At 39.5% G+C, this 21,054-nt stretch overlaps 2 gene segments (V, D, J or C); both read left to right on the forward strand.

The window, feature by feature from the left end:
- Window positions 1-526: 526 nt before the first annotated feature.
- On the forward strand, window positions 527-1,017 carry LOC119907736. The segment is given in 2 exon segments: window positions 527-578; window positions 686-1,017. Coding segments are annotated over 2 exon segments (384 nt in total).
- A 6,891-nt stretch (window positions 1,018-7,908) lies between these two features.
- LOC119907659 lies at window positions 7,909-8,415 on the forward strand. The segment is given in 2 exon segments: window positions 7,909-7,960; window positions 8,068-8,415. Coding segments are annotated over 2 exon segments (384 nt in total).
- Window positions 8,416-21,054: the final 12,639 nt, after the last annotated feature.

Consider the following 21,054-nt stretch of genomic DNA (forward strand, 5'->3'; position numbering starts at 1 on the left):
GTCCACCACAGTGATACAAACTCATTGAGCCGCCGTACAAAAACCTCTCACTGTAGAGAGACACGGCTCTCTGACTTTGACACAAACAAACTCACCAATATGATTGGGTATTTTCAGCTCTATATGAAATATGAAAATAAGACAGTGTAACAAATTTTAAGAATGCACATTTTTATTTTAAATATTAATTTGAAATCTCATTTCCTCTATTAAATTAAATAAGACAAAGGACACTTTGAACGAAAATATGTCTAGAATCATGAAACTGACATAATTTAAAATAGGTTTAAAACATTTCTATTCATTACTCAGATATATTGATTGATCCATTAATAAACAGCATCATCAGAGTAATCCAAGTCCCTGCTGGAGTCAGTCAGAGCATTTCCATAGAGAGCCACTTTGCATCAGCAGCACCATGCTCCAGTGCTCTGGGAGAGTTTATAGTCCTGAGAGTTGAACACTGGATGACTGACAGCTGTCCTTCATGACAACAGAAGCCACAGAAATCCTCCTCATCAAAAACATGACTTTGATCTGCGTCCTCATCTGGACTCTCCTCTGCTGCTGCTTCACAGGTAAAGTCCAGAGAATCAAACTCCTCTCCTCTATGAACATCCGTCCCTCTGAAATGAAGCCCACAAAACCATGACGCTGCTTTATGTTTTTGTCTCTGTATCCTCAGAGTCCAGAGGCCAGGTCACAGTGACTCAGCCTGGAGCAGTGAGCTCTGCTCTGGGAGGCTCCGTCTCCATCAGATGTACGACCAGTCAGAATGTTTATGTTTATAGCAACAACCACCGTTTAGCCTGGTACCAACAGAGAGATGGAGAAACTCCTAAACTCCTCATTTACTATGCTAGCACTCGAGTATCAGGGATTCCAGGTCGTTTTACAGGCAGTGGATCAAACTCTGACTTCACTCTGACCATCAGTGGAGTCCAGACTGAAGATGCAGCAGTTTACTACTGTCAGAGTGCACATTCTATCAACAGTCAGTGGTTGTTCACACAGTGAAAAAGCGTCATACAAAAACCTCCCTCCGTCAGACTGAATTGAAACTGAACTGACTGCTGCAGCTGGAAGCTACTGCAGAGACTGACACACTTCACTGAGGACACACACACACACACACACACACACACACACACACACACACACACACACCTGTCTATAGATTTGTCTCACTCTTACCCATGCCTTGGCCAACCTAGTTCTTTCTCCCAGTACTGTTTCCTTCCCAGATTTTTCCCACACTTTTTTGAACCTGGTATCTTATTTCCTCTACCTTCCTCTTATTTTCTCATAGCAGTCAGTCTTGGCAGCAGCTGCAGCACTAGAGAAGGCAATATTTACATCTTGTCCTGGTCACATATTTGTTTCATCAGCTAATACATCTCCTATGTTAAATATGTTAAAATATCTCTAGTCACAGATCACCTCCAGTAGTGTCAGCAGCAACAACAGCAGCAGCAGCAACATCCCCAGCAACTCCTCAACAGCAACTGTTGTGTAAGCCCACCGTGTTTTAAAGCTAGATCTGGGTATTCCCTGAGGTTCTTTTTCAAAACTGTGTCACTGCATTTGTTGATGTATCGATACAGAAGCATCAGCATACGCATATCAGCAAGGAATACATAACGATATATTTCTGGATCAATATTTTGAGAACAGCCCTATTTAAAGACTTGTTCCATGTGCCCCTTTTATACTTTGAGCACCTGCCCTTCCAAAGGTCTCTGCACGGCCCTGCAGCTACTACAACTATTTCCAGATAAAAGAAAATATGAAGACACAGATCAGCATCAGAAAACTTTGTAATCAAAAATGGAAAACCAGTACATCCCTCCAATTACAAAAAAATATTGTTGTAAAGCAACATTACACAAGAATGTTTTTTTGCGATTTAGTGCTCCCTGTTTTATGAGTATTGTTCACTTACACACCACTGTTGCAAATATGAACAGCTGTACACATGTAGTTGTCATGATTACATAGCTTACATGATTAAAAATGTTGAAAACTTTGCTAGCCAATCATCAAGCAAGTTGGAGAAAACACAAGAAAAAGCAAGCAGGCTAATATTACTGACTAGTCCAACAGCAAGAAGGCCAGCTCGACAACTGTCTTGGATCCTTTTAGTTCAGTTAGTTCAGGCTAACAAGTAAAAGCCAGTCTGATATTTAATCTTGTCCGGTCACACTCTCTTTGTATCTTCCTCACTCCTTTCGACAATGACTTCTTCGGTCTCTTTTCAGCCTCTATGATCTCCAAACTGAGAACATCAAGGCAGCTTATAGTAAAGCACTATGCTGTTGTGAAAGTTTTCCTGCCCGGGATTCCAGTGCTACATAGTGCAACAGCACCGTGCCCGGAATGAAGCTGTTGTTTTAAGATAACATTACTAAATCATGATTCAATCACATCACATGCTCTTCCTCAGCAGATGGAGTCGCCCAGTTTTTATTGAAATGTAGATTTTCAAATTCCCATTTCACTCAGCATTATTCTGGCTTCTTTTCCACATTGGCTTCAGAGTTAAAATACTGTGTGACAGCTGGGAGAACGTCCTCTGCTGATGAAGATCATGTTGTAAAAAAAGTAATGCTTCTAATAGTGACTTCAATGTTTTCTGGCTCCGAAATGTTTTCTGGCTGTCAAAAACTTCTGGTTGGAGTTTCTCGAGGAAGCTCTCTGAGATCCTCGGCGTCATCATCACCCACATGACTCATCACTGCTTAACTTGATGAAATCTCCACATTACAGACACCTAAACATGTAAGATGCATTAATATTGATATAATGTTGCACAACATTTTTAAGTGTAATGTGCTTGTCATTTATAGTTTTCTTTGGGCTTAATGTATTTGAATATACAGATATTCAATACTGTATTACTTGCAGTACTTACAGTATACTACATATTTACTGTACTAAATTGTGATTACTATACTTTTAAATTGGAAAATGCGTTTCCTCTACACAAAAAAACATTTTCTGTAACTACATGCCCTGGACGAGATGCTCTGTAGTGTTTTACCTATTGACTGGCTGTGTTTATGTTTTGAAAGCATTGTTTGATTTTGAGCACAGATGAAATGGTTTTGAGGCAAGTGTTTGGTTTGATCTTAGCAATTGTGAAAAACTGTAATGAGAAAGGTTTTTCTCATGACCTTTGACCTCAGCCTCTTACTGGATCACAGCTATTTTAATGATTTCCAGTTAAAAGAAAATATGAACACAGCTCAGCATCAGAAACCTTCATAACAAAGATTAATTTAATTAAATGTAATTTAAAAAAAGTTCCAATATCAACTGAAGTCATAAAACTATACTTACAAGTGTATAATTTAAATATAAGTAGATCAACTATATATAAAATCCCAAAATCAATCTTCCATCTTCATTTTCAAAAAACTTGTTGCAGAGGCCTGTAGATTTTTCTCGATTGCTCTGACACATTTCTGGAAATTATGCCTCTTTTTCTTGAAACTCAAACACAAATGCACAACTTCTCACCCAATTCTCAGAACATCCTATTTTCAGGTCAAAATGAAGCTCTCCACTCAAAACCATTCAATCTTGCTGGAAAACCAAACTTTGCCCTCAGACATAACACACAAGCCCTCAAAAACACACACAGTACAACACAGTCTTACACACTGGTGAGATAATAATAATAATAATAATAATAATAATACATTTTATTTCTAATGCACTTTACATTTAAGAAAAACCTCAAAGTGCTACAGGTAAGATCATAAAAGCCAGGTAAAAACATAAGTGTATAAAATATAGATAAATAGTGCAACAACATTATTGTGCAAGGTTAAAACTCATAAGTTCTTCTAAAAATAAATGTTTTTAGGCCTTTTTTAAAAGTCTCAATAGTCTCATAGAAGTGCGTTACAGTAATCCAGTCTGGAGGAGACAAACGCACGGAGCAGTTTTTCAGCATCAGCTAAGGTGAGTGTAGAATTTTTTTGCAATATTTCTGAGATGATAGAATGAGATCTTGCACAGGTTTTTGATATGGGCTTCAAAGGTGAGTTGCGGATCAAATCTTAGATTTGTGACTGTTGTGGAGAGGGGAATGTCTTGACCAGAGATAGTTATAACGGTTATGGAGGATGACTGAACTTGATGTGGGGTGCCAACAAGAATTGCCTCAGTTTTGGAGCTGTTCAACTGCAGGAAGTTGTGTTTCATCCAAACCTTTATCTCCTCCAGACAGGCGGTGAGTGTTGAAGACGATGATGATGTTGGTGAAGTTGTAGTGGGGTGTAGGTCAGATTTCATGTATCATCAATAATAGTGAAATGAGACTCCACGGTGACTGATGACGTTGCCGAGGGGGAGGATGTAGATGATAAGAGGATGGGGCCAAGAACTGACCCCTGGGGGACTCCGCAGGTGACGGTGTGTTGCCGGGACCTTGCGCTACCAAGTGAAATGTACTCTGTTCTGTCAGTGAGGTACGATGTAAACCAGTTAAGAGCAGTGTCAGTGAGTCCAATGGTTTGGTGGAGCCGGTTTAGAAGTATGCCATGATCTACAATGTCGAAAGCAGCAGACAGTTCGAGGAGTTTGAGGAGGGAATGTGAGCTAGCATCAGCTGCCATTAGTAGGTCGTTTGTGACTCTACTCTTTTTTATTCTTAAGTGTGCTGTACAGTACAGCATGGTTATGGTTTTGAAATTTTAGCTCAAAAGCCTGTTTATAGTGTTTAAGCAATGGAGAAAAACTGTAAAATCGTACATCACAGTCATGTTGTATCACTTTAAGCTGATGATATCCTAATCTTTATTTCTAATGCTAAAATATAAAATTCATGACATTCTTATTTTTTTTTTTCATTACCATCTTTTCTGGGTACAAATTATGTCTAAACAACATGTGGATCTTCATCAAGAAGAATCTCCTGTAATACAAGATAAATGGGTGGTTTTATATTAAAATTAAATAAAAAAAATTTAATCCTTTCAATTCAATTCAATTTTATTTATATAGCGCCCAATCACAGGTTATATATTATATATATCATTAAGGTTAATGTTACCCCAGTCATTAAAGAATGAAGACGTAACATTTTAAAAAGACAGTCTTGTTATTATTGTGTCTTCATACCTTATTGAAATGACTGGTAATATTAGATGCATGGCAAAAAAAAAAATCATAACCTGTCAATTTTATGAACATAATCCACAAGGAAAGCTATTTGATGACATTTTTATTGTGTTGAACTATTAAAACCACCAATAACACAACAAGAAAATTAATGTTAACATGTGTAAAAGGAGAGAGAGACAGAACCAGAGAGAGAGAGAGAGACAGAGAGAGAGCAGATGTGACGTTTTCATGAATTTGGATAAAACTTTTTTTTGTCTGTGCCTTTTTGATCAACAATAAAAAAGCAGCATCCAACACACAGTAAACATTCAGTAAATTACAAATGAGAGTTAAAGATATTGAGTCATATGTAAAACAAGGGTCTTTTCACATCAGCTGAGCTCAGAAACCATGACAACAGACAGGTTTCAGTACAAAAGATAAAAAATTAAGTGACCTTTTGTTCTTTGATGCATTCATACCTGAAGGTTCAGTGTGAAAGTTTTTGTAGCATCCAGTGGTGGAGGTTGGCTCATGGTGCTTTCACGTGCTCCTCGGATGGTCCCATTTCCAGAGCTGTAAAGTCATTCCTCTGACTTTGGTGTGTTCATGTGCTCTTAAGTCAGAATGTGGAATCAAGACCACTACAAAGATGTGTTGGAATTACATAATCAGAGCAATTTAATTTCCAATTCATACAAGTCCAACAAAAAAGGCTGTGAAAACTTTCAACACATGATCCTCTTTTATTATGTTGTCGACCAAACTTTCAAACTTTTATTGTGTCTTCTCATATTTCACTCACTCTGACCATCAGTGGAGTCCAGACTGAAGATGCAACAGTTTACTACTGTCAGAGTGAACACTATATCAACAGTCAGAATGTGTTCACACAGTGAAAAACCGTCGTACAAAAAACTCCCTCAGTCAGAAACTGAACTGACTGCTGCAGCTGGAAGCTATGCTCATTGTCACGACCTAGCTCGTGAGGGGTAAAGGAAGTAACAAAAAAAGTTGTTCATTTAAAACAGATTTTAAGAAGAATCAACAAAATTAGGTACACAAACTACAAAGAAAAAAGGGCATGTTTGTGCTGATTAAAACAAAGACACAGATACAACAGAAAGAGTACTCCTCCAATTAAGGCCTGAATTACTAAACTACACAACGAGCAAAGAAACTAAACCTCACTGATCGGACCAACATTTAAACCAAAGTAAAACAGCACCCCTAAACCTAGTGTGACTAACACAAAATAATTAGGGTTACCCTATCATAACCTTTCTATCTATCTATCTACTCAGCAACCAAAATAAGTTGGATTTATTCTCTGAGCACCACTGTTCAAAAAGGACTAACCAGCTGACTGAATACTGTAGAGCACAGTTCAGACTTGTGTAAATGTCCTGCTTGGGTTTCTGATGCCCTTTCTGCTCTGGATAAATCACTTTCAACACACAGACACGTTAGGAAAAATTCTGTATCACAGACTCGAACATTTGTAGTACCATAACAATTCCACAAGAGAGAAGCACTGGGTTACAACTGCACAGACAAGGCTACGGAAAATGACAAAAAAAACAATATTGTTGTAGTTGTGAGTCTGTGATAAGTGTGTTTTGATAGTGTGTGTTGTACAGTGTGAGAAATTTAAGTACTGAAATGATAAAATCCTAACTGAGACTAAAACTCACTTGTTTGGGATTTAATTTATCTACTCTTTTCAATGAAGACCCCTACATATCTCAGCAGTTATTCTTTTAACTATAAATGTAAACGCAATGCGATTGATATTTATTATTTTTTTTAAGACACAGAGAGCTTCTCCTCAGTGTTCTGGAACGACTCGACCCACTGCAAAGAGAGATAATAAAGTTTATATGAGGTAAACTAAACATCCTGTAGTTGCAGCAGAGGAGGCTACAAGTTCTGTTGGTCTTCGTCAGACTGGATGAAACTGGTTTCACTTCCTTCTCTGAGCTCAGTAACCATGGCAACATATAGGCATCACTGCTGAACCATGACAACAGACGGTTTTCAGTACTAAAGATAAAAATTTAACACTAGCACACTTTTATTCAGGTGTATATATTTTTTTATTTTGAAATTAAACTTTCTGAATTTCAGTGTTTAAAATATTTCACATATGGTGAAGATTGTGAGGCTTTTATTGTTTTAACTATCTTAAATGATGATGATGTGTTTGTTCTCCTCATGTAAGCAGGAATCATCAGTGAAACATTCAAATGAACATTGTTACCTGCTCAACTACTTTTTCAAACAACCTGATCCCATGGCTTTTAAAATCATTAGTCTGGAAGAAAGATCAAATACTGTACACATTATAAATTGAATCAAAAGAAAATGGCACTGACCTTGAGACTGAATGTTAAAACTTACATTTTGAAATGTATTTTCTTCGTACAGAGAAATCCAGCATAGTTTTCCACAATGAACTGATACGAATGTAGAAAATTTAGAAGTGCAACAAGATTTTTAAGTGGAGGGGAATTTATTCTGGTTAACAACACTGAAGACTTCAAGAATTGCTGTGAATACATCAAATTTTAAATATCAGACACAATATGTGAGTATTGATCCATTGATAAACAGCATCATCAGAGTAATCCAATTCACTGCTGGAGTCAGTCAGAGCATTTCCATAGAGAGCCACTTTGCATCAGCAGCACCATGCTCCAGTGCTCTGGGAGAGTTTATAGTCCTGAGAGTTGAACACTGGATGACTGACAGCTGTCCTTCATGACAACAGAAGCCACAGAAATCCTCCTCATCAAAAACATGACTTTGATCTGCGTCCTCATCTGGACTCTCCTCTGCTGCTGCTTCACAGGTAAAGTCCAGAGAATCAAACTCCTCTCCTCTATGAACATCCGTCCCTCTGAAATGAAGCCCACAAAACCATGACGCTGCTTTATGTTTTTGTCTCTGTATCCTCAGAGTCCAGAGGCCAGGTCACAGTGACTCAGCCTGGAGCAGTGAGCTCTGCTCTGGGAGGCTCCGTCTCCATCAGATGTAGGACCAGTCAGGATGTTTATGTTTATAGCAACAACCACCGGTTAGCCTGGTACCAACAGAGAGATGGAGAAACTCCTAAACTGCTCATTTACTATGCTAGCACTCGAGCATCAGGGATTCCAGATCGTTTTACAGGCAGTGGATCAAACTCTGACTTCACTCTGACCATCAGTGGAGTCCAGACTGAAGATGCAGCAGTTTACTACTGTCTGAGTTTTCATGTTATCAACAGTCAGCATGTGTTCACACAGTGAAAAAGCGTCGTACAAAAACCTCCCTCAGTCAAACTGAACAGAAACTGAACTGACTGCTGCAGCTGGAAGCTACTGCAGAGAGTGATACACTTCACTGAGGACACACACACACACACACACACACACACACACACACACACACACACACATGCTTTACACACACAATTTCATCAAATAGAATGAACATTTCACTGTTGCTCTAACCACCAATGAACATGTATCAAAACAACTTCAATAAAAAATATAGCCGCAAGGGGCAATCATCGGGATCCAAGCAAGTCATTAACCAACATTTGACATTTTCAGAGGAAAAGAACTACGGAGCACCCCAAGGTCCACTTTATGTCGTGGCCTCACAATACTATCTCGTGGCCTCACTGTGCACTCTGTTTTGGGGAGAAAAGCTGCTCCATTGTGCAGGCTCATTGTGCAAAACCTTAAACAAATTCAGGTAGTTTAGACACTGTTTGCAAATCTCATCCACTCTTTTTGCAAAACTCTTAACACATTCTCACTAACTAAAACACATTTTGCACTGTGATGCACTTGTGTTGCAAAATGGTAAATACATGTGCCAAAAGTTAAACACAACTACACAACTGTCATCATTTACACACAACAACTCATAACTCTGCACACTTGTTTCGAATGATATGATCAAACCAATATGTGGTCAAGTCCCTGGCCAGCGTAGTGGCAATGTCACCCTTTGTCCAAGCTATAAGTAAGGGACAGTTTCTCTACCCTTATTCAACCTTGGAGCTATAACTGATCATCTTCTTACTTTTCTGGGTTGACATTGGAATTTTGTGTTTGAGCGTGAGCTGCAGGTCCATCAGCTGGCAGTACATCCTGTCTATGTGACAATGTCAGCTTTCACTGTGGTGTCCCACAAAGCAAGTGGTTCAACATAAACCAGCAACCAGTGATTCATAAATGATTACCTTCAACCTACAGACCTTACTTCAGTCCAACAGAATAATGTTTCTCTGCCTGATGGTGGAAGGTCTATGACCGAAACTCATTTACAATGGAAAATCTCTTACGGCCAATATAAATGGCCTGTGGTGAGATAGGTGTGGAGTGTTGTTACAGTCAGTCTGCTTCCAGCACTACAGAGGGTTTTCCTCCTTTGCTTGGCGAGGGACAAGATTGCATGTGATGTGGATGAAGTCTCTTACTGTACTGACTTTGATTTTGCAGTTGCACAACATTTTTGAGTGTAATGTGCTTGTCATTTATAGTTTTCTTTGTTCTTTTGGCTTACTGTATTTAAATATACAGATATTCAATACTGTATTACTTGCAGTACTTACAGTATACTACATATTTACTGTAAAGTTGTGATTACTATACTTTTTAAATTGGAAAATGTGTTTCCTCTATGCAAAAAACATTTTCTGTAACTACATGCCCTGGACGAGATGCTCTGTAGTGTTTAACCTATTGACTGGCTTTGTTTATGTTTTGAAAGCATTGTTTGATTTTGAGCACAGATCAAATGGTTTTGAGGCAAGTGTTTGATTTGATCTTAGCAATTGTGAAAAACTGTAATGAGAAAGGTTTTGCTCACAGCATGACGCTGCTGTATGTTTTTGTCTCTGTATGTTTTTGTCTCTGTATCCTCAGAGTCCAGAAGCCAGGTCACAGTGACTCAGCCTGGAGCTGTGAGCTCTGCTCTGGGACGCTCCGTCCCCATCAAATGTAGGATCAGTGAGGATGTTGAAATTTGGAACAACTACCACCGGTTAGCCTGGTACCAACAGAGAGATGGAGAAACTCCTAAACTCGAGCATCAGGGATTCCAGGTCGTTTTACAGGCAGTGGATCAAACTCTGACTTCACTCTGACCATCAGTGGAGTCCAAACTGAAGATGCAGCAGTTTACTACTGTCAGAGTTATCATTATATCAACAGTCAAGCTGTGTTCACACAGTGAAAAAGCGTCGTACAAAAACCTCCCTCAGTCAGACTGAACAGAAACTGAAGTGACTGCTGCAGCTGGAAGCTACTGCAGAGACTGATACACTTCACTGAGGACACACACACACACACACACACACACACACACACACACACACATATTATTGACCTTGATTAAAGAAAACAAGGTCAATGATAAAAATATATTGTTGAATAATAAATTAGTTTCTCCATCACCACATCTCACCATCCATTCATATCTTAATGTGCCATTCTCTTGTCTTATTTGCCAAGTCATCCAAAGGAGCCACCCTGGGACTGTTAAGAAGAAAAGTCTCTGTCATGACCTTTTACCTCAGTCTCAGGCACAGATCAGCATCAGAAAATCTCATAATCAAAATGGCTCACATTTACATGTATATAATTTAATTATAACTGCATATACTTTTTATGAAATATATGCAATAACACATGTTCTTTTACATGCACCTCAAAACTATAGACTGTAGAGCTTAAATGTGGTCATCATTCAACTAAGCTTGATTTATACTCCTGCCTAGGATCTATGTGCGAAGCTACCCTGTAGGCTACGCACGTAGCCATGCATTTATACTTGTGCGTCTCTTGTCCGTCTCTTTCACGAATTGTATACGTGTGGCTGGTGTAGCCTTTTCAAATGATATCGACCGAATGGATCACATTCTGATAGTGAAACGAGTCATTTCGTTCGGGTTGTGATGGTCAAATATATTGATCCACGAGTTCAGCCACTGTTTTGGCCGCTAGTAAAAGTTACTTCAAAGCACAGGACACTTTCTATCGGCTCTGAGGTATTGTGAGGCTACGCAGCCGACAAATCACAGTGCTTACGGTTTGCGTTACCTCGATGTGTGGTTACATTTTTGAAGAAGTGCACGTCAGGCTATGGCGTAGGTGACAGTGTAGGGTAGGGGGCTATGCAGAGGCTACGCCATCAATTCGTTGCAGAAGTATAAATTATACTTAAGGGATGTAGTGTAGGCTAGTGTGTGTTGTATCCTTGACTGTGGTGTGTGTATTGTATGCGCCTGTATTGGGGACAACATTTTCCAAACTGGGCCCCTCATCGACACCCAATCCAGCACCACCTCGACCAACTTCTTAGTTCTAAAACAAACAAGGGCAATTTCATAGAAGCTCTTGGCCATTAGCCTTATAGTGACACAGATGGAGTCCCTAACAATCATTTAACTCATAATAACGGGCGTCTTTAAATAAAGGTCAGGTTACTGGAGTCATATACATAGACTTTCGAAAAGCTTTCGATACAGATAACCATCAAATTTTGTTAAATAAACTTCTTTCTTTTCATTTGTCCTTCTCTGCAATAGATATGTTTAAATCATATTTAAGTGACCGATCTCAGACTGTAAGAATCGGCTCGGTAACATCACAGTCACGAGTGTGTTCTATGGGAGTTCCACAGGGCAGCATCTTAGGTCCTTTACTTTTCCTTATGTACATTAATGATCTTCCTAATGTGTTTGATGTTTCTAGTACTTTGTTATATGCTGATGACACTGTCATTTTTTTGTCTGGCTCAGATATTGATACAATTAATTACAAACTTAACTCAGACCTATATAGTATCTGGGAGTCTTTCTTGACTCACATCTTACTTATTGTGACCATGTCCAAATTTTAACCAGAAAGTTAAACCAAAAGTTATTTGTTTATAGTAAAATTAGACCATATTTACTGCATTCTGTTTCTAAAACATATCTTCATCCCATTATATTGTCCACTCTGTCATATTGTTTACCTGTTTGGTAACTCACAACAAATGAGATCCTTGAACCTGTAGCGAGACTCTACAATAGAGCCTATAAGATTCACAACAGGCTTCCAGGCTGGACCTTTGAGTAATGCCTTGACATTTCAGAACTATAGAATAAGCCATGGTTTGAACCTTTTTTATCAGATCTTAAATGGACACACTACTGCAGGATTGTCTGCGCTAGCTCCAAAACTCAGCTCAAGGCCCGAACGCACTACGAGATCTGTTGCAAATGGACTTCTCCCTATACCAGCTTTTAGAAACTGCTATGGACAGAAATCTTTCTTTAATTTGCTCACTAGAGCCTGGAATGATACTCCACAGCACATCAGATCTATAACATCAATAAGACTATTTAAACAAACTTTTGCTCGCCATCTGATGGACAGGTATATCTGTGATAGCTTTATGACCTCCACATCGTAGTTTGTGTGCTTGTTGCTGTGTGTTTGTTATTGTATGGTCTTGGAGTTTTGTTGTGTTTGAGGTATTCATGTTCTGCAGAACAGGAACCTGCTGAAAATCAGTTCTATACTGAGTCAGGCCCGATTGCTCTTAATCTTTTCCTGTTTCAATAAATAAATAAAAAAAAATAAAAAAATTTCAAATTCAGTGTTATAGACTCATCCAGGCCATGCTCACATATAGGCTGGAGCCTATCCCAGCTGACATTGGGCGAAAAGTGGGGTACACCCTGGACAGGTCGCCAGTCCATCGCAGGGCCCTTTACTCACCTCAATGATATTAAATAATTTTAGTTCAGTTAGAAACTCCTGCACTTTAGCTCATGTGTTTCAGCAGGTTTCTGCTGATGTTCAAATTTTTCTGAACATTCAGAATATCCCCTACATATCTGTGTTCTCTGACAGGTCCAGAAAAAAAGTCATAATATTACAACAATGAAATCAATCATGTATGAGAATTAATAATATACTTTAACAGTCTACCTGCCCTATACTCTGCTGTGCATACACCTGCGATGTTGCGCTGCTGAACGTCTGCAGACAGAGAACCGTTTGGGACTGTACTACCAGATGATAGGAGGAGGTAAACAAAACTAACTGAAACTAACTGAAAACACTTTTGTTCAGGCAGAAATCTCACCACGAATCCACAAAAATGTTCACTTTAGCACCTCAGATAAAGAGCAGCTCACAGTCCCAAACAGAGGAGACCTGCGCCTCAGGTTTTAGCCTCTGAAAACTCTTTCAGTTATTTACCGTGACTCACATCGCATCAGCTGTGAGGAGTTCACTAGCCCCGACTCGTTATTATAAGTTATACATTTGTTTTTCACTGCGTAAGAAAATGGATGTGTACCGTGAGAAAGTATGAAAAGTTGAAATGACAAGTTTCAAATATGTTTTAATGACAACAATAAATTTATTTTTCATGTAAATACATCTAAAAAGTTTTGTTATTTATAAAAGACCGTTAGTAAAGTGTCTAACTTGATCACATTTAAGGGTTAACCATAGACCTTTGCATGGGCCCCAAGGCCTCGGGCCGGGGTCATCTGTACCCTTTGACCCCCCCCTGACGGCGGGCCTGCTCCGTGATGCCCAAAATTACCAGATTATCCCGCATACTACGAGCCTGGAGATTGATGATCGCTCCTCTAATGTTTTTATTTTCCGCCGAGAGCCACATCATTCCCTCCGTGAGGGATTTAACCAAAGCTTGGCGGACCTTGTTTTCTGCCGCGAGCTCAACCACCCGTTTCTGGCTGAACTCAAGGGATTCCCGCAGACCCTGTAACTCTTTCTGAAGTACTTCCACCAGAATTAATCGGGCATCAAAGCTAGACGATTTCTTGTCTATTGAATCCAGGATCTCTGTGAAATCTGCGCCTTGTGAGGAGACTGCTTCCAGTGATGCTCCAGGTGAGTCTTCAGTGTAGTTTCTCTTTGATTTCCCCATGGCCACTCGGTGAAAACACTCATCAATGTAAACTTCAAGGTCCTCCAAACACTCGTCTTCGAGGTCCTCCAGAGCGATTTGACTGTTAATATTTGTTGGCTTAAATTGGCGGATTGTTTGTTTTCATGAAATGTTTGTTTAGCTGCGCGCTGCCATGTTTGAATTGCACCAAGTCTCACAAGATTACACAAATGCTCCCCGTGTCATCTCCCGTTCCACATGCCTCTCTGTTTTCAAATTTGAATACTTTGACCAGTGACATCCAGCAAGCTCATGCCACTAATTACTGTAAAAAATAAAAAGATTAAACTGGACAAAACAAATTGTCACAAATCAATGAATCAATTTACTACCAGACTTTTCAATGTCCACTCCATGTAAATATGTAAATATGTAGGGAAATGCTATATATACATATCTACTAGATGAGTTGAAAAGTAGATAAGTTACTAGTGGTAGCAACATATTAACATTTGTTTAGTTTTTTAAAATAGAATATTTATTTCTATGTAAAGAAGAAGCCCGTTTCAACACTTTCTGCCAATCACACACTTCATAACATACAGTATTACCTCATTTACATTTAAATATGTATTAAATTACCTTTGCTACCAAACAAAAAAGAACAATAAGTTTAATAAAGCTGGTGTCCCTAAAGCTTTAAGGAATCCACAAAGGATGAATACATGCCTTTTAACTTAGCTTAATTAAACATTTCGGGGTTATTATGGAACTTTTAACACAGCATGATCTGTTCTTTTTTTAAAGATATTTTTTGGGAATTTGTAGCCTGTATTTTCAATAGAACAGTGAAACCCAGGTTGCTGCAGTAAGGACTCAGCCTTATAAATGGGACAAGTGCTCTACCAAGTGAGCCAGCCGCTCCCCTGAACTGTTACTTTCACAATAACATAAACGAAAACAAGTATTGTGATGAACTGATTTTTATTGTGTAGAAATAATCAAAATTACATCAAGTAAACAAACTTTATCCATGAAACATGTGATTAGAGAGTGACTGAGGGAAAGAAGGAGACACAGACACAGAGAGAGTTACAGAGTTCAGAGAGCAGAGTAAAACCAGTAGCAGAGTCCCAGTAAGTCAGGTCAGGACTGGGAACACTGGTCTCTCCTCAGTGTCTCTGAGACCAGAGCCTGGGAGCCCTGGGTGGCCTCACAGGTCACAGAGCCCACCTTCCTCCACTGGTCTGCAGGGAGCCTCAGGGTGCTGCTCCAGCTGTAGCGGCCGTCCTTCTCCAGCACCCCGGGGCTCCTGCTCTCCTCCCAGCTGCTGCTGCTGCTGCTGCCGTCCACCTTCCAGGCCAGACTCCAGTCTGAGGGGAAGCCCTTGTTGGCCAGGCACATGAGCGTGGCCTTCCCCTGCTGCAGCTCCTCACTGGAGGGGGGCAGCACCGTCAGGGTGGGACGGACATCACCTAGGAGACACCAATCAGCTTAGAGGACACCTTTACTGTGTGAGAGCTGATTTTCTCCTTTAAGGAGTTTCTGTCAGATGGTTTTTCTGCTCCACCAGTCACTCACTCACACATTGTTTCACTTCCCTTTAAGAAGCCTCTCATGCAAATCAGCACAGAGAGAATCATCATACAGAACGACCTGAAACATATCAAACTAATTGACAATAATCAAATGTTCTTCATCCAGATTTCAATCATTACGTGGAGAAAGTGAATTGTATAAAGTCATCCATCCATCATCAACCGCTTATCCTGCGTACAGGGTCGCAGGGTTATATTTAATCATAACTAAAGTTATTATTGTTATTATTTATCTGTTCTCCACTTCAAGCTGTTTGAATTTCAGTGTGAGTAATGTGTAAAGAAATGTTTAGTAAAGCTGCTGGTAAATGAGGAGAAATAAAACCCAATCACTGAAACAAACTAAATATATTTTATCTCCATCAAACATTCAAAGGCTGAATTTAGAATATCAATAAAAGTCAACCACAGTGAGAAAAACACATTGAGCTGCATTACAAAAACCCCTCACTGTAGACTTTTTCAGGCAGAACTAAAGCTACAACCTCTCAAGATACAACTTAACCATTAAAGATGGAAATCATTTTCCTTTTTGCTAATATGTAATATATTCATTGCAATGAGTTGAGTTTTTTTTTGGTGAAGGGAACTTTGTTTCCTAGTGCAAAATATTCTATTATACATTATACATTAATATGGACATTCAAAAGGTTTTTTGGCATGCTGAATATAAAAGAAAAAAACAACAACTCAGTAAAAGTTTGTTAAAGGTTTGACTTACTTCCAACATCCAGTCTGGTTCCTCCACCGAACGTTTCCCACAGTGATACAAACTCATTGAGCCGCCGTACAAAAACCTCTCACTGTAGAGAGACACGGCTCTCTGACTTTGACACAAACAAACTCACCAAAAATAGTCTCTGATTGTAATATTTTATCAGCTGAGATGTAAAATTAAGACAGTCACACAAATTTCCAGAATGGATGTTTTAGTTAGATATATTAATGTTAAATTCAATTTCTATATTTGTTCTTTGGAAATTTAGGCAGAAGATATTTTGAAACAAAATATATCTTGTAGCGTGAAACCAAATCATGTAATCATGTAAAAAAGATTTTAAACCATTTCAGATGAATACTCTGATAAACTGATTGATCCACTGATAAACAGCATCATCAGAGTAATCCAAGTCCCTGCTGGAATCAGTCAGAGCATTTCCATAGAGAGCCACTTTGCATCAGCAGCACCATGCTCCAGTGCTCTGGGAGAGTTTATAGTCCTGAGAGTTGAACACTGGATGACTGACAGCTGTCCTTCATGACAACAGAAGCCACAGAAATCCTCCTCATCAAAAACATGACTTTGATCTGCGTCCTCATCTGGACTCTCCTCTGCTGCTGCTTCACAGGTAAAGTCCAGAGAATCAAACTCCTCTCCTCTATGAACATCCGTCCCTCTGAAATGAAGCCCACAAAACCATGACGCTGCTTTATGTTTTTGTCTCTGTATCCTCAGAGTCCAGCGGCCAGGTCACAGTGACTCAGCCTGGAGCAGTGAGCTCTGCTCTGGGAGGCTCCGTCTCCATCAGATGTAGGACCAGTCAGAATGTTTACAATTCTAACTGGTTACACTGGTACCAACAGAGAGCTGGAGAAACTCCTAAACTGCTTATTAAGTATACTAATCAGCTACTATCAGGGATTCCAGGTCGTTTTACAGGCAGTGGATCAAACTCTGACTTCACTCTGACCATCAGTGGAGTCCAGACTGAAGATGCAGCAGTTTACTACTGTCAGAGTGAACATAACATCAACAGTCAGTGGTTGTTCACACAGTGAAAAAGCGTTGTACAAAAACCTCCCTCAGTCAGACTGAACAGAAACTGAACTGACTGCTGCAGCTGGAAGCTACTGCAGAGACTGATACACTTCACTGAGGACACACACACACACACACACACACACACACACACATGATTTCTAATGAGAAACAAAATCACTGCCTTGATTCTGTTCACAGTGTTTTACAAGTTATTTTTGTTATCGATTCAGTGATTTTTGTCTCAGACTAATGGTTTAGTCAATGAAACTTCAGACAATATCGAAAAATGTTCATCCAATTTTACCAGAGTTGACTTTGCTAAATATCTTTTTCAGTCCCAAACGAAAAGATAAATAACAGAGAAAAGAGGTAAATATTCACAACTGTGACTCTATAGGAATTGTGAAGAAAGGGCTACGTTTCTGGACGGCACAGGCAGGTGATCAGGGTGGATGGTTGGTGAACAAAGCACAGCACTTTGACACTAGAAATATGGATTCACATCCTGAATGAAACATCCAAAAGGTTAGGGAAAGATTGTACATGGGTACGTGATACTAAAGTAAACAAGTCTTCTCTCATTATTACAGTTTTTCTCGATTGCTTAAACACATATCTTAAAATTACGCCTCTTTTTCTCGAAACTCTAAACACAAATCCACAACTTCTCAACCAATTTCCCAAACATCCTATTTTCAGGTCAATCGTCGGGGGATGTGGTAGAAGGGTCAACTGAGCTCAATCTGTGCTGGTTGAGTTAACAATATTGAATGTTAGTGCTTTCTCAATGACCACATGGTGTAAGCAATGAGAATTTAACAGAATAAGAAAACATTGACCTGCTGGTGGCGGAAGAGGAAAGGTCATCAACCAAAGTTTCTGTACAAAATTTCACTACAATCCATCATATTTCAATATGGACCAAAGTAGTGGACTGACCAACATTTCCATCCACAGAGCCATGGGAGGCCTAAAAATGAAATTATTATAGAGCACAGTTCTTATCACACTTAGACCTGTCCTGCCACTGATGCCTCTTCTGCTCTGGATAAATCATTTTGGATAACATGTTAGGAAAAGGCTTGTATAAGTAATAAGGTTTTTTGTCTTTTTAATGCAAACAAACAAAAAAAAATGTTTTGAGAGCATATTTATCGCACTGCAATAAAAAGTTTGTAATTAAAAATAAACAGGCCTTTTTTTGTGTCACAGAAAAGTTCTGATTGCTAATATGTCCTCTTTGAAGACAAAATATTTTCCTTGTGAGTCAGAAAGTTTTGCAAGTTAAATAGTTTTGCAAAAGGTTTTCCTTGGTGGCGCCATTGCTGATAGAAGGCAGCTATTGATCAGCTGGTTGTTTTTTTACCTCACTGTATAAGTTTCACAATACCTGTGTATTTGCCTGAGAAGACCTCAGAGTTTGAAACATTGCAATAAATGATACTGCCTAGGGGGATTCATAATTACGCAGTGTGCAGGTCATTCTTAAATTTTCACTCTAAGGCCTTTCATTCAGCACTATGCCCACAGGTTTGTTGGATGTGCACATGTTCTTGTGTGTTTGAACTAGAATTACAGTATATCAGAATGTGAAATTTAACATTTCCAGTCAGTATAAAAGATAAAAGGAGTGGAAATTTATAAATACAATTTATTGCAATGTAAACCATGTGTTATTTTTAAAATATTCACAAATGTGGACATGTAGTAAACACATTTATTCAAATAAATAGACTGGGCCCGTGCAAGTGGTAACAGCTACTGTATGTCCGGCATAGGTTCAGAGCACTTAGGAGTCCATAGAGTGGTAGGGAGAAAGGGGGATAAAGGTGGGCGTGTTACTTTTTAATAACCATTTTGAACATAAATAAACAATATTAACCATGACGGTCAGCTATGTTTAGGAGCAAAAGAAAGGGTCCTAAAAGCCAAATTCAAAAGCTGTGAAACTGCCAACTGAAAGCAGTTCACTGCATTTGGAGGTGGCCTTTAAGGCAATTACCTACTTTACTTAAAAACATAATTATGCTAGTTGTGAAATGAATTAGATTTTTCAAATATAGCCCAGGGCTGCCATGTCAGATGCGACGGTTCTCAATCATGGCATCATTTAAGCTACAAACAAATACAGCCATAACACTGTTCACTGATGGGCACCAGCCTTCCACCAACACTTTGGGTCACAAACGAAAACAGGATCTTCATGCCAGGGTGCTGGAGGTAAAGCCGGTGCAGGTCCTCCATCATGTTGACCAGCTTCACAATGCTGACCTCCCCGTGCAGCTGCCGCCACAGTGGATGATGAGGACATCCAGTGCTGCACTTCTTTGCAGGGAGGGGAAAAGAAAGGGAGAAGCCAGTCAGACCAAGAGATATCCGGCAGGGTGAAGATGCTTCCTAAGCTCTCTGCAGCTCTCTGGCTCTCATGCTGCACCAATGATCTAGAGTGCAACTATGGGAGGAAAATAAACGAGTATAATAAATGCTTCTATGTCACATCTAAAGGAGAAAACATAACAAGGCAGCAACACCTCAAAATATCTAGATAACAGTCTATATTTCCAATGAAATATCAGCGGTCTAAAGTCTAGTTTATGCTGTGGGACCATAAACTCCATTTACCACAGTCACAGAAAAATATTTCTGCTGGATATCATGTACAATGCGTTAAACATGAGCAGCTAAAATTTACCTAGCTAGTCATGTCTGATGCACTACCAGTCAAGCTTCATGCTAAGACGCCTAATGTTAGCTAACTATTATACATGTCATTTTAAAAAAGGAGACAGCGATAGACTCCATGGCCTGGCCAATGGTAAATATAAAAAATCATTCAATTATGCCAAACTACATTTAAAAGAATTACTATTGAAATGAGCAACATAACGTCAACTTACCTCCATCTTGCCTGTACACGTTACAACTAAGTGCTGCTTGGAGTTGGAGCGGTCAATGAAAACCCATGATTGGTCAGTCAAACCCACCAATCGAATCTCTTATATTGACGATTTTTGGAGTAGTATGTAGCTGCAGTACCGGAGGCTGCCGTTTCAGGACCGCAATCCTAGGACCGGAACTGCATATCTAGGACCCTTGTTTACTTTGATACTGCCAGCTAGCTGGCTGGCTAGCTAGCTAGCTATGTTATTCTTGACACCCCCCTGAAGCCAATTACCCTTACCACAACCATCACAGAGTGTGTGCCTGTCGACCGGTTAACCCTACAGCTGTGCTAGCAGCAACGTGAAGGAGGTTAACCCTACAGCTGTGCTAGCAGCAACGTGAAGGAGGTTAACCCTACAGCTGAGCTAGCAGCCATGGTTAACCTCCTTCACGTTGCTGTGCATTACCACCACCACTCCACTAGATGGCATTGTCACGAAAGAACTACAGTCCTAGAACTGTGGTCCCAGGATTGCGGGGGTCCTGAAACTGCAGCCTCCGGTACTGCAGCTACATAATATTGCATTTTTGACTTGCAAAACTTTTCAAATTGCAAAACTTTCTCACTTGAAAAATGGTTTAACCTGCAAAACTTGCAAGGAAAACTTTTTGCCTTGAAATCAAAGAGGACATATAAGCAATTAAAACTTTTTGTGACACAAAAAAGTAGCATACTCAAATAATGAAATTTCACTGCAGCATATCTCAGCAGTTATTGAACACAACAGAATC

Source organism: Micropterus salmoides, unplaced genomic scaffold, assembly GCF_014851395.1.
Source record: "Micropterus salmoides isolate LMB-PRFRI ecotype aquatic unplaced genomic scaffold, ASM1485139v1 Ms_hic_scaffold_17, whole genome shotgun sequence".
Classification (NCBI taxonomy): Eukaryota; Metazoa; Chordata; class Actinopteri; order Centrarchiformes; family Centrarchidae; genus Micropterus; species Micropterus salmoides.